This window comes from Xyrauchen texanus, chromosome 9 (assembly GCF_025860055.1).
Source record: "Xyrauchen texanus isolate HMW12.3.18 chromosome 9, RBS_HiC_50CHRs, whole genome shotgun sequence".
NCBI lineage: Eukaryota > Metazoa > Chordata > Actinopteri > Cypriniformes > Catostomidae > Xyrauchen > Xyrauchen texanus.
Genome location: NC_068284.1, coordinates 47,104,272 through 47,120,025, shown reverse-complemented (window position 1 = coordinate 47,120,025; position 15,754 = coordinate 47,104,272). Strand labels below are relative to the sequence as shown.

General features: G+C 41.2%; 1 protein-coding gene across 3 annotated transcripts in view; it reads left to right on the top strand.

The window, feature by feature from the left end:
• The first annotated feature begins 408 nt into the window (after positions 1-408).
• The window catches only part of pip5k1cb (phosphatidylinositol-4-phosphate 5-kinase, type I, gamma b), a 66,653-nt gene continuing 51,307 nt past the window's right edge, over positions 409-15,754 (top strand). For all 3 annotated transcript variants that reach the window (XM_052133721.1, XM_052133719.1, XM_052133718.1), the window contains exon 1: positions 409-623. In XM_052133721.1, the coding sequence (XP_051989681.1) occupies positions 515-623 (109 nt within the window). In that variant the 5' untranslated portion in view covers positions 409-514. The remainder of the gene's footprint in view (positions 624-15,754) is intronic.

The window sequence follows — 15,754 nt, the reverse complement described above, 5'->3', positions numbered from 1 at the left end:
AAAAAATTGCAAAATTTGTGTATTTCCATGTGTACTAATACCACTGTTAAAACTATAAAAATAAATAATACAATAAAATGTTCAAAAAGGCACATGTAAAATAGACAATATATATTAACAAAACTTTAACATTATGCAATGCATAATAAAGTAAAGTAGGACACAGGCAAAATGACTGAATATTGTTTTAAGTATAACAGCTTGGCTTCCAACCTAGTTAAAAAGCAGCTAAATTCAAGAGGTTGACGTCACGTGGGTCACCCACTCTATAAGACCTTCAAAAGCACAAGACCGTCGGTCGATCTGTCGGTTGGTCGGACGACTGGGTTTTTGGCACGGAGTTCCCACCGTAGCGCACACGAGCGCGAGTGGGTGCTCGCGTGCTGTGCGGCAGCTGGCAGGAGCGCGCTCATACACATCAGAGATACGCACCGGAGATCGGATCATGTAGCGCGTTCGGTTATCGGTGTTTTTTTGCTTTTTAGCGCACGACGGCCCGTTTGATCCGGATCTGATGGAGCGAGCCGCAGCGACAGTGCCCGAGGCCGGAGGATGTGCTGCGTTGACGGAGGACGCGGACGCGGTGATCGGCGCGGGATGCGGGATGGACGCTGGAGATCTCGGTATGCGGTTTGTCGATGCGTTAAATTCCAATGCCATAAAGATACACCATGCAAAACAGTATTTAGTTGGGTGTGCAAATGCATAAAAATTGCATTGCTAAAAAAAAATATATTTGATGGGAAAACGTTTTTTAGCCATTACAGTATATTCTTAACCATGGCATCCTCTGATCTGATTACTATGGTATATGCATTTAACATTCAAATACATTCAAATAGCACCATGGTATATTTCAGTCCTGCTGCAATACTTTTATACTAACTTACATAAGGGGTGATTTATTTTCAGAGTAAATACTTTAAAATGATCATTTACACTGGACACTTCTAGACACTACCATGATTATTATTCACCATTATTGGCCTGTTATTTGAAGTATCTTACGATGATATGAGAATATTGTTATTAAGCAGAAACATGGTGCATATGCTATTAAAGCTCCAATCAAACAGTACCATAATATAGGTCAAAATACAATAGTATTGCCATCTGATACTGCTTATAAAGTGGCTGCGCTTGATTTTTAGCATGCATTCTTCAACCAAATGCACAATATCTCAAACACCTTCATTTGTCCCCAGTGTCTTCATTGCAAAAACATCCCAGCAGCATTTAGCCAATGTGCCTATGTGCCGTATTAATTTGCATCATCACTAAATTCAATTTGGGCTCATCTTTGCAAGCAAATTGATTTTGAGTGTTTGTTTATCTTTATTAAACACGTTCTGTGTGTTAACGGCACGTGATCGTGTGCTGTCGTGCAGTTAAAGCCATATTGCTGATGTCAGTAATGTCCTTCAAAATAAATTCAAAGTCAACGAGTGCAATACTAATATAACCCGTTTCCCATCATGTCTTGTGTCGACAGCTGTTATTGTAGAATATCCTGTTGAGAAATGCATCAGGGGGGGTTTCTCTCAGGTCCTGTGCTCTCCCCCAGAGCTCTTCTGTACTGTGTTGTGTAGCAGACGCTGTGTTTGGCTTATAATCCTGTTTTATTTGTTGTTGTTTTTTTGCCACAGTTTTCTAAAGAAGTTCTTGTTAATCGTGGGGCCTTGTGTGCCTGCTCACGTTGTTATTGAGTTTCAATAGGTAACCTGAACTATACAAGTCAGACCTCATTTCTGAGCATGCAAGTCTCACGCAAATAGACATGCTTACACCTGAACTGCAGTATTGCATACAAGTACACCTACATGTCATACAGGTGATGCTTTAGAAAACACAGGAACCATTTTATCAACAATGCTCTTTAAAGAGGCTTTAAAGTCAGCATGAAGTAAAAATGTATTACTTAGCTAATACATGTTGCTTATCTTAATGTGCTCAGTTACTTGAGTGCTAAAAATAATCTTTATTTAAAAGGTAACAACTTGTTCCATCTGAAAAATTACTTTCCTGTTCAGCTCTTAACTTCGGAGCACTTCAGAGGACAGGGAGGGGATTTATATTCAGAAATAGTTTTGCATTCCCTCACAATACCTAATTCAACAAAATTCCAATTAATACAATTTATTAAAGTAATTAAACCGATTGCGATGGAGCACAAAACATAACGCAAAGGAACACAAACGTTATTGTGAAGGAATGCTAAACTATTGCGAGGAAATTAATAGTGTATTGCAAAGGAAAGCAAAACAAATTGAAGACAATGTGAAACTATTGTGAACGAATGCAAAACTAATGCGAGGGAATGCTAAACTATTGTGAGGGAACAGTAAACTATTGCAAGGAAATGCAAAACTTATCACAAAGGAACGCAAAACTAATACGAAGGAAAGCAAAATTAATGCAAAGGAATGCAAAACTAAACCGAAGCAACGCAAAACGTATTGTGAGGGAATGCTAAACTTTTGTGAGGGAACGCAAAATTAATGGGAAGGAACGCAAAACTAATGCGAGAGAACACAAAACTAATGCGAAGGAATGCAAAACTAAACCGAAGCACTGCAAAATGTATTGTGAGGGAACGCTAAACTTTTGTGAGGGAACGCTAAACTATTCTGAGGGAACGCAAAATTAATGCGAAGGAACGCAAAACTAATGCGAGAGAACGCAAAACTAATGCGAAGGAATGCATAACTAATGCCAAGGAACGCAAAACTAATGCCAGGGAACGCAAAACTAATGCAAAGGAACGCAAAACGAATGCGAGAGAACGCAAAACGAATGCGAGAGAACGCAAAACTAATGCGAGGGAACGCAAAACTAATGTGAAGGAACGCAAAACTAATGTGAAGGAACGCAAAACTAATGCGAGAGAACGCAAAACTAATGCGAGAGAACGCAAAACTATTGCGAGAGAACGCAAAACTAATGCGAGAGAATGCAAAAATATTGCGAGAGAACGCAAAACTATTGCGAAGGTACACAAAACTAATGCGAAGGAACGCAAAACTAATGCGAGAGAACGCAAAACTAATGCGAGAGAACGCAAAACTAATGCGAGAGAACGCAAAACTAATGCGAAGGAACACAAAACGAATGCGAAGGAACGCAAAACTAATGCGAGAGAACGTAAAACTAATGTGAAGGTACACAAAACTAATGCGAAGGAACGCAAAACTATTGCGAGAGAACACAAAACTAATGTGAAGGAAAGCAAAATTAATGCAAAGGAACGCAAAACGTATTGTGAGGGAACGCTAAACTTTTGTGAGGGAACGCAAAATTAATGGGAAGGAACGCAAAACCAATGCGAGAGAACACAAAACTAATGCGAAGGAACCCAAAACTAAACCGAAGCAATGCAAAACGTATTGTGAGGGAACGCTAAACTTTTGCGAGGGAACGCAAAACTAATGGGAAGGAACGCAAAACTAATGCGAGAGAACACAAAACTAATGCGAAGGAACGCAAAACTAAACCGAAGCAATGCAAAACGTATTGTGAGGGAACGCTAAACTTTTGCGAGGGAACGCTAAACTATTGTGAGGGAACGCAAAATTAATGCGAAGGAACTCAAAACTAATGCGAGAGAACGCAAAACTAATGCGAAGGAACGCAAAACTAATGCGAGAGAACGCAAAACTAATGTGAAGGAACGCAAAACTAATGCAAAGGAATGCAAAACGAATGCGAGAGAACGCAAAACGAATGCGAGAGAACGCAAAACTAATGCGAGAGAACGCAAAACTAATGTGAAGGAACGCAAAACTAATGCGAAGGAACGCAAAACTAATGCGAGACAACGCAAAACTAATGCGAGAGAACGCAAAACTAATGCGAAGGAACGCAAAACTATTGCGAGAGAACACATAACTAATACGAAGGAACACAAAACTAATACGAAGGAACGCAAAACTATTGCGAGAGAACGCAAAACTAATGCGAGAGAACACAAAACTAATGCGAAGGTACACAAAACTAATGCGAAGGAACGCAAAACTAATGCGAGAGAATGCAAAACTATTGCGAGAGAACGCAAAACTAATGCGAGAGAACGCAAAACTAATGCGAAGGTACACAAAACTAATGCGAAGGTACACAAAACTAATGCGAGAGAACGCAAAACGTATTGCGAGAGAACGCAAAACTAATGTGAAGGAAAGCAAAATTAATGCAAAGGAACACAAAACGTATTGTGAGGGAACGCTAAACTTTTGTGAGGTAACGCAAAATTAATGGGAAGGAACGCAAAACCAATGCGAGAGAACACAAAACTAATGCGAAGGAACGCAAAACTAAACCGAAGCAATGCAAAACGTATTGTGAGGGAACGCTAAACTTTTGCGAGGGAACGCTAAACTATTGTGAGGGAACGCAAAATTAATGCGAAGGAACACAAAACTAATGCGAGAGAACGCAAAACTAATGCGAAGGAACGCATAACTAATGCGAGGGAACGCAAAACTAATGCCAGGGAATGCAAAACTAATGCAAAGGAACGCAAAACTAATGCAAAGGAACGCAAAACTAATGCAAAGGAACGCAAAACGAATGCGAGAGAACGCAAAACTAATGCGAGAGAACGCAAAACTAATGCGAGAGAACGCAAAACTAATGTGAAGGAACGCAAAACGAATGCGAGAGAACGCAAAACTAATGCGAGAGAACGCAAAACTAATGCGAGAGAACGCAAAACTAATGCGAAGGAACGCAAAACTAATGCGAGAGAACGCAAAACTATTGCGAGAGAACGCAAAACTATTGCGAGAGAACACAAAACTAATGCGAGAGAATGCAAAACTATTGCGAGAGAACGCAAAACTATTGCGAGAGAACACAAAACTAATGCGACGGTACACAAAACTAATGCGAAGTAACGCAAAACTAATGCGAGAGAACGCAAAACTATTGCGAGAGAACGCAAAACTAATGCGAGAGAACGCAAAACTAATGCGAAGGTACACAAAACTAATGCGAAGGAACGCAAAACTAATGCGAGAGAACGCAAAACTAATGTGAAGGAAAGCAAAATTAATGCAAAGGAACGCAAAACGTATTGTGAGGGAACGCTAAACTTTTGTGAGGGAACGCAAAATTAATGGGAAGGAACGCAAAACCAATGCGAGAGAACACAAAACTAATGCGAAGGAACGCAAAACTAAACCGAAGCAATGCAAAACGTATTGTGAGGGAACGCTAAACTTTTGCGAGGGAACGCAAAATTAATGGGAAGGAACGCAAAACTAATGCGAGAGAACACTAAACTAATGCGAAGGAACGCAAAACTAAACCGAAGCAATGCAAAACGTATTGTGAGGGAACGCTAAACTATTGTGAGGGAACGCAAAATTAATGCGAAGGAACGCAAAACTAATGCGAGAGAACGCAAAACTAATGCGAGAGAACGCAAAACTAATACGAGAGAACGCAAAACTAATACGAGAGAACGCAAAACTAATGCGAGAGAACGCAAAACTAATGCGAGAGAACGCAAAACTAAACCAAAGGAACGCAAAACTAAACCGAAGCAACGCAAAACGTATTGTGAGGGAACGCTAAACTTTTGCGAGGGAACGCTAAACTATTCTGAGGGAACGCAAAATTAATGCGAAGGAACGCAAAACTAATGTGAGAGAACGCAAAACTAATGCGAGAGAACGCAAAACTAATGCGAGAGAACACAAAACTAATGCGAGAGAACACAAAACTAATGCAAGAGAACGCAAAACTAATGCGAAGGAACGCAAAACTAAACCGAAGCAATGCAAAACGTATCGTGAGGGAACGCTAAACTTTTGCGAGGGAACGCTAAACTATTCTGAGGGAACGCAAAATGAATGCGAAGGAACGCAAAACTAATGCAAGAGAACGCAACACTAATGCGAAGGAACGCAAAACTATATATTAAACTATATATTTAGAGGGAATGCAAAATGGATGAAGGCCTTGGCACACCAGAGGCGACACGATAATGCGAAACGAATCGCTAACGAATGGCCCTTTCACATTAAATGCAAGACAAATGATCGCCATTAACACATTCACGCCTTTACAACAGGTGGTGCTAATCGAAAAGCAATTTTACCCCAGTAGGGTAACTGGCACTCATAATGTCATAATGTCATTTTGAACAGTGATTGTATATTATTTCCATGTATATCACAATTGCAGTCGCAAACTTACTTCCGTACAAGAAACATGCTTTCCTACGGGTCCTTTGTCGGACAAAGCTGAGTTAATCAAAGTGGAGGGGAAGAGTTTTGATGTAGAATAAAGCTGCAGCGGAGTAAGTCTGTGCACGCTGAGGCAGCAAATGCGCTAATGATGCGCTTCTGTCTGCTGCGGTGGGGCTTTGGATAAGGTCACATGATAAAGTGAATGTGTCCGGGCCAACATAATGCGACTCCTACACACCGACAGCAGCTCTCTGACTGCACTCTGTGTGGGTGTAATGAGACATAATTAAGTGCTAACCTTGCTGAACTAATGTTCTCTGTTTGTAAACAAACTCAACACATTTTTTTGCTCTACTACGGTTGCGTTGCTGTGCTATAAGTCGGACTGTGTCTGGCGAGACTTTCAATATACTTTTCAAAGAAGTCCAAACAGCACCTTTATTATTTCAATGAAACGTAATGGTTTAACTAGCTCCGAAAGAGCAACCTTTCTTGCCGGATGAAGAACATTTTGTGTCATGTTTGTGGAGTTGCAGTAAATTTGTTTGTAATCAGCTTATCTGATTTCCTGCTCTTAAACATCTGGCTAAACATCTCTCCTCGACTCCACAGCCATTTTGGTTACGTAAGTCTTATGAAAGCAGCATTCAAGACTGCAGCCCATGGCATCCGCACACAAACACCTCGCGCTTCGTCACGGTTGATGTGCCTGACGCTACATGACAGCACTCAAAGATGGCTGCATTTGTTTTTATCCTTTTGAAGTCAAAACAGTATGCTGAGACAAAATGGCTTTGATTAGAGATGAGGAAGATGCCAACCCATCTTTAATTCATCTTACAAGCAGGCTGTATTTATAACTAACCTATTCTGACAGAGAAATATAATAATGCAAAATGCAAATATGGTATTGAAAAATGCACCTCCCCTTGGTATTTTCAGTTATTTTTGATGATGATGATGATGATGATGATTCCATATCTTCTTTCCTGAAGAACAACACAATTATGCATTTCTTTTGGGATTTTATGCTATTTTTATCTTATTTACATGTACATTTCTACATTTGACCATTAATTTGCATATGCAAATTAGCAATTAAAAATATAATCATAATAATATATGAGCTTGTGGCATAAATTGGAGGCAGATTTGTGTCGTCTGGTGAATAAAATGTAAATATCATGAGTTGAACATCATGTCATGTCAGTAACAGACAGTCTGATGACTTATATATATTTAGACATTATCAAACTATTATTTGTCAAAGTTTAACAGTTTAAAATGGATTTGAAGTGTCAGTTTTTATAGTTTATGTCATTCTGCTGCAGTCAAACCTGACCATGATGTTACAAACACAGAATAAACATTTTTCTGCCAATTATTTATTTAAAAAATTAAATGTAAAACTCAAAGTAAATGTAATATAATGTCAAGAAAATGAACATCAAGAAACAGAAATTAAAATTATATTAAGTGTATAAAACAGAAGAATCGGAGTAAACATTTTGCTATTTCAAACTTTCTACAAAACGAAATGACGTGCTTCATTATACGTTTTGCTGCAGTGAAATGTCCAGAGAGGGCGCCAAAAGAGAGTGAAGTGGTGTGCATAATAGATGGTGGTTTTAATGAGTGAAAAGTACATTTCTAACCTAAAACTTTAAACCTAAACAATAGTGTCCTAAAAGAAAATGATAGGTGAACAAAACAGACATTTACCCTTAACCAATGCCAAACCTAACCGATAGAGTCCAAAAAGCAAATGCGACATAAAAGCACATTTTCTGAAGCAATCAAGTCATTTCGTGTTGCTTCTATGCCACTTTTGTCTCACATGTCTACTTGTATGTTTGGCTGGGCTTGAACCTCTGTCTTCTGAGTCCAAAGTCCAACACTCAATAATGTCCGAGCCCAGGAACCAATCATCAAGCCGCGAGGGTTCAGGGCAGGGTGGAGGGTTCCACACCTGCCCGACGCTCACAGCTGCTCGGGCAATCATGTCCATCAGCCCCGTGTCTGCCTGCGACGGGCCGATCGTACCCGAGTCCAGTCGAGTCCTTGGCGTCAGACTGAACCAGCCCACTCTCCGATGCTGCTATCGAGAGCTCATCCACTTCACGAGCCCCGGATGAGACCGCAAACTCGCCATGAGACGAGCCGGCTGTCTCATCCCAGAACTCGCCCCAATGGTCCCCAAATCGCCCCCCCAGTGCTAACCTGTAGGTAGAAGGACCGAGGCGGGAGCCAATGGGGTGGCTTTCCCTCTGACGACGGAAAGCCGCAACCTCAACGTTGCCATGGTCATGCTCTCGCAGTGAGGACATGACCCGTCCACGAACGCTGTCTCCGAATCGGCAACGCCCAAGCACATGAGACATTGATCGTGGCCGTCGGAAGCAGAGAGATAACGAACGCAACCAGGAATTAAACACAGATGGAAAGGCATCTTTAAAAAGACGCTCTCCGTCAGTGCCACTCTGATAGTAGGAAAATATACTCTTTTAATGGAAGAATATACTCTTTTAGGCTGCTGATGCACCCAGGGACATTCTCTGCACTCCACCGGTGCACGAGGGGGAGAAAGCGCTTTAATGCGCCATAGATCCAACAACTTTCTTGAGAGGTGAATGGATCGGCAGAGGAATTCAGCTCACTGAACACAAACACTCGGCTCCGAAGAACAAATCTGAATGAGTGGTTGCGAGCCAGCCCCTTTTATACCCATATGTCCGAGGGAGTGGCATGCAAATTCCACTCGCCAATTCCCATTGGCCTTTTCTCAAAGATCAGAGGTGTTTAGGGCTACCAAGGGTGACCCCTAGTGTCACTAGATGCCACTGTTGGGCCCTTGAGCAAGGCACTTAACTCCAGGTTGCTCCAGGGGGATTGTCCCTGTAATAAGTGCACTGTAATTCGCTTTGGATAAAAGCATCAGCCAAATGCATAAATTTAAATGTAAATGTAGATAGGGAAAGGCTTATAATGCAACATAAAAACAAGAAGGGTCCAGTGCTTGATATCATTGTAAAGAAAGCTTTTCATTTTTTTAATGATATAGATTATCATTCATTCTGAGACTTAGGAATTGCTGAAAAATCATAAATTGAGCCCCAAATGTTTTTTCTTATTTGACATTATATATCTCTGGGTGTAAATAAGGTGGCTCCCAGTCATGTCAACTGTATCTGAGAAAATATTTGTGTTGATACGACAAAGCAATCGTATCGTAATCGTAAAGTTACAGCATTACAAATATAATTTTTCATAGTGTCCAAAAACATCTCCAAACAAATAAAAGATAATAATTGTACATAAGAACTAATTACACATGCAAACACAACAATGACTAAAGGTTTGTGTAGCATGCAGACATGATATTAGTCATGAGATTTCACAGAATGAGTTTCATTCTGTGCCATTTGAGTCATCATTGAGTCTGTGTCGTGTATTTGGCGCCATCTCCTGGTGGCCATATGTAACATTGTGCTTCATGTGGATTATCTAATGATCTATGCATCCAGTCTCCTGAAGTCCATCAACAAGACCAAGGAGCTTGTGGTGGACTTCAGGAGTCTGGACAATGAATACAGCAACCATAACTATCAACAGAGCACTGGTGGAGAGGTCAGCACTCAGCAGATTCAAATTCCACGGTGTTCACATCCCTGATGACTTCACGTGGTCCGTCCACACAGAGGCTGTCATGAAGAAGTTGCACCAGCAGCTCTTCTTCCTGAGACGACTGAGGAAGTTTGGGATGAGTCACAACTCTGGGGCACAACTCTGGGGCACAACTCTGGGGCAGTGGTGGCTCAGTGGTTGAGGCTCAGGGTTACTGATCAGAAGGTCAGGGGTTCAAGCACCACCGAGATACCACTGTTGGGCCCTTGAGCAAGGCACTTAACTCCAGGTTGCTCCGGGGGGATTGTCCCTGTAATAAGTTCACTGTAAGTCGCTTTGGATAAAAGCGTCTGCCAAATGTATAAATGTAAATGTAACATCCTCAGATCGTTTTACACGCATTCTGACTGGCTGCATCACCGCTTGGTATGGGACCATGACATCTATACCAGGCGATGTGTAAAGAAAGCACGGAGGATCATTTAGAGACTCCAGCTATCCAAGCCATGGACTGCTCTCACCGCTACCATCTGGAAGACAGTAACTCAGTATCAGAGCCCGCACCAGCAGGCAGCGGGACAGCTTTTTCCCTCAGGCCATTAGACTGCTGAACTGCTAACAACCCCATACCATTAATTGCCAGTTTTGGACATAATGCCAGCATGCATTGTAAAGTAGAGCTTCTAAGCTTTCAAACGATACCTATTTTGTGTTAGTCAAGATGGTAGTTATTCATATTTTGTATTAAATGAACGGGGCCCAGCCGAGCTTAAAGGGTTTAACCAATTTAGATGCATCAGTCACTTAGCAAGCGGTGTTTGCTAAAGTAAACACATTTCTCTTACCCCTACTTAGGGTACTTCTACGTTGGCATGCACCACTCACATTATGTCATTTTTATGGCTTTTTTATTGCTTTTTTCGCAGTGACATTAACATTGTAAGTCAGAACAGTGATGTCATTTGTTCACTGGATAAGCCATGCATGCTTCCATAATGATACTGCATTTACACATGAGCAGGTCGCAGTGGACACCATGGCAACAAGGACCCCACAGCTTACGTTTCACTCTAATACAATCAAAGTTGGCTAGCATGAAAATGAAGTCGATATTATAGTCATTATTGAAACAAATTATTATACTCTCTCTTTAAGTCACAAATACTTGCTCTAACACATTTTATGAGACTTAATTTATGCCTCACTGAAGTATAAACTTTGCCTTAAAGGTTTCTGCTAAATTACTTTGGAGAACTAGATTAGAAAAAATGTAGTTGCCGTTGTGTATGTAATTGTTGTCAGTTCTTAGAGTAACTGTTGTAATCAAAGAGTACAAATGGTTGAAGATGCACAGATTGAATATCCCGTCACCATGGTTACGTTAGCAGTAATGGAGCGGCTGTGTTTTTTGTATTCACTGTGTGCTAGAAGGCTGGCTGGTCTGTTGTTAAGGATGAGTAGAAAGAAAGAGTTTGGATTAGTACAGTGACGCGTGAAATGGGGTTTCTGTCGAGTGCTGGCACACTGGACTGATTGAAAATATAATTTCTCAGATTGCACGTTCAAAAGGTCACATCAAACCAAGCAGCTAAGCTGCAATGTGCCAGTTTGCATGAGACAGGACAACAGGTACCAGCGAGAACACGGGTATTATCCTATCATGTGCAGATGGTGATTTTAAAAATAGGAATAAACATACATGTCTTGATATATATACAGTGGAAAGAAAAAGTATGTGAACCCCTTTGGAATTACCTGCATTTATGTATAAATCTGTCTTAAAATCTGGTTTGATCTTCATCGAAGTTACAATAATGAACAAACACAATCTGTTTTAATTAGTAACACACAAGTTATAATTGTCCTTGTGCATATTGAATACATCATTCAAAAATTCACAGTGTAGGTTGTAACAAGTATGTGAACCCTTAGGCTAATGACATCAACAATAGCTAATTAGAATCAGGAGTTGGCAAAACTGGCATCCAATTAATGAAACTAGATTGGAGGTGTGGGTTAGAGCTACTTTGTCTTATAAAAAGCACTCAAACATTTTGAGTTTGATATTCACAAGAAGCATCTGCTGACGTGGACCATGCCTCACAAACAATATCTCAGAAGACTTATGATCAATAACTGTTGCTTTGGATTAAGCTGGAAAGGGTTACAAAGTTATCTCGAAGAGTTTAGATATTCATCTGTCCACAGTTAGACAAACTGTCTATAAATGGAGATGATTTAGTACTATAGGTACTCCCACTAGAAGTGGCCGTTAGATATTCATCTGTCTACAGTTAGACAAACTGTCTATAAATGGAGATGATTTAGTACTATAGGTACTCTCACTAGAAGTGGCCGTTAGATAATCATCTGTTCACAGTTAGACAAACTGTCTATAAATGGAGATGATTTAGTACTATAGGTACTCTCACTAGAAGTGGCCGTTAGATATTCATCTGTCCACAGTTAGACAAACTATCTATAAATGGAGATGATTTAGTACTATAGGTACTCTCTCTAGAAGTGGCCGTTAGATATTCATCTGTCCACAGTTAGACAAACTGTCTATAAATGGAGATGATTTAGTACTATAGGTACTCTCACTAGAAGTGGCCGTTAGATATTCATCTGTCCACAGTTAGACAAACTGTCTATAAATGGAGATGATTTAGTACTATAGGTACTCTCTCTAGAAGTGGCGGTTAGATATTCATCTGTCCACAGTGAGACAAACTGTCTATAAATGGAGATGATTTAGTACTGTAGGTACTCTCTCTAGAAGTGGCCGTTAGATAATCATCTGTTCACAGTTAGACAAACTGTCTATAAATGGAGATGATTTAGTACTATATGTACTCTCTCTAGAAGTGGTGGTTAGATATTCATCTGTCCACAGTGAGACAAACTGTCTATAAATGGAGATGATTTAGTACTGTAGGTACTCTCTCTAGAAGTGGCCGTTAGATATTCATCTGTCCACAGTTAGACAAACTATCTATAAATGGAGATGATTTAGTACTATAGGTACTCTCTCTAGAAGTGGCCGTTAGATAATCATCTGTTCACAGTTAGACAAACTGTCTATAAATGGAGATGATTTAGTACTGTAGGTACTCTCTCTAGAAGTGGCCGTTAGATATTCATCTGTCCACAGTTAGACAAACTATCTATAAATGGAGATGATTTAGTACTGTAGGTACTCTCTCTAGAAGTGGCCGTTAGATATTCATCTGTTCACAGTTAGACAAACTGTCCATAAATGGAGATGATTTAGTACTATAGGTACTCTCACTAGAAGTGGCCGTTAGATATTCATCTGTCCACAGTTAGACAAACTATCTATAAATGGAGATGATTTAGTACTGTAGGTACTCTCTCTAGAAGTGGCCGTTAGATATTCATCTGTCCACAGTTAGACAAACTATCTATAAATGGAGATGATTTAGTACTGTAGGTACTCTCACTAGAAGTGGCCGTTAGATATTCATCTGTTCACAGTGAGACAAACTGTCTATAAATGGAGATGATTTAGTACTATAGGTACTCTCACTAGAAGTGGCCGTTAGATATTCATCTGTCCACAGTTAGACAAACTGTCTATAAATGGAGATGATTTTGTACTACAGGTACTCTCTCTAAAAGTGGCCGTCCAGCCAAGATGACTCAAAGGACACACCGCAGAATGCTCAGTGAGGTTAAAAAGAACCCAAGAGTGACAGATAAAGACTTGAAGGAATCATTGGAACTAGTTAACATCTCTGTTTATGGGTCTAATGTACGGAAAACATTAAACATGTATGGTGTCCATGGCAGGACACCATGAAGAAAGTCACTGCTTTCAAATAAAAACATTGCTGCATGCCGGAAGTTTGCCAAAGACCACCTTGACACTCCTTGACAAACTAAGTTTAAATTGTTTGGGAAGAAGGGAGTGGTGGTGGTGGCGTAGTGGGCTAAAGCACTATACTGTTAAGCAGAAGGTTGTCGGGTTCGATCCCCACAGCCACCACCATTGTGTCCTTGAGCAAGGCACTTAACTCCAGGTTGCTCCGGGGGGATTGTCCCTGTAATAAGTGCACTGTAAGTCACTTTGGATAAAAGCGTCTGCCAAATGCATAAATGTGAATGTAGAACATGCAGCACTATGTATGGCATAAACAGGCCACTGCATACCAACATGATAACATCATCCCAACAGTGAAGTACTGTGGAGGGAGCATCATGATATTGGGCTGCTGTGCAGCTCTGGGACCCGGACCACTTGTTCCCAAGTTTATCAAGATACCCTACAGGATAATGTCAAGGTATGCCACCTGAAGCTCAATAGAAGTTGGGTGATGCAGCAGGACAATGATCCTAAACATTGCAGCCGTGGGGTGGCTGTGGCTCAAGTGGTAGAGCAGGTTGGCCACTAATCGCAGGGTTGGCGGTTCGATTCCTGGCCCACGTGACTCCACATGCCGAAGTGTCCTTTGGCAAGACACTGAACCTCAAGTTGCTCCCAATGGGTGAAGGAGATGCAGTGTAAAGCGCTTTGAATACCACAAAGGTTAAAAAAGCACTATATGAGTATGAGACCATTTACCATTTGGAGACCATAAATCCACTATAGAATGGCTTCAAAAAAAGAAAATCCACTTTCTGGAGTGTCCCAGTCAGAGCCCAGACCTTACACCAATAGAGATGCTGTGGAATGACCTCAAGAGAGCTGATGCAAGTCTGTAAGGAAGAATGGTCCAGAAATTCTTCTGAACGTTGTGCAGGTTAGTCCGCATCTACCGGAGAGGCTTGATTGAGGTCATTGCTGCCAAAATAAGGATCAGTTATGAACTCCAAGGGTTGACTTGGGTTCACTTCACATATTTTCAAGCAAAGGGAAGCTACTCATAATTTAAAGTAGATAAACTACAGTCAAGTAGGGCTGTGACTAAAGATTATTTTTGTAATCGAGTATTCTAACAATTATTCGGATGATTAATCGAGTAATCAAATTAAATTGAGGAATAGTGACGGTGGGCCGACGCACTTTGGGGCCGTTCAGGGGTGGACTGGCCATCGGGAGAACCAAGCGGGCGGATGGTCCGCCGTAAAACTTGTGTAAGCAAAAATGAGCCATCACATTATGCAGAACGGACAATAAAACGGCGCCGCGATATACAGAAAAAGACAGCGAACACCCCTTTATCACTTACTTTGTTGAATGGAACCAGGGCCACCACTGGCCAAATTGGAGCCTTGGTTCCGTTCAACAAAGTAAGTGATTAACATTTAACATCAAGTGATATGAGCGTGAAGCGATCATCTGACCGGGAGGGGTTCAAGTGATATGAGCGTGAAGTGATCATCTGATCGGGGGGTGTTAAAGTGATATGAGCGTGAAGCGATCATCTGATCGGGGGGTGTTCAAGTGATATGAGCATGAAGCGATCATCTGACTGGGGGGGTTCAAGTGATATGAGTGTGAAGCGATCATCTGACTGGGGGGTTTCAAGTGATATGTGCGTAAAGCGATCATCTGACCGGGGGGTGTTCAAGTGATATGAGCGTGAAGCGATCATCTGACTGGGGGATGTTCAAATGATATGTGCGTAAAGCGATCATCTGACTGGGGGGTTTCAAGTGATATGTGGTTAAAGCGATCATCTGACCGGGGGGTGTTCAAGTGATATGAGCGTGAAGCGATCATCTTACTGGGGGGGTTCAAGTGATATGAGCGTGAAGCGATCATCTGTCCGGGGGGTGTTCAAGTGATATGAGCGTAAAGCGATCATCTGACCGGGAGGGGTTCAAGTGATATGAGCATGAAGCGATCATCTGACTGGGGGGGTTCAAGTGATATGAGCGTGAAGCGATCATCTGACCGGGGGGGGTTCAAGTGATATGAGCGTGAAGCGATCATCTGACTGGGGGGTGTTCAAGTGATATGAGCATGAAGCGAACAT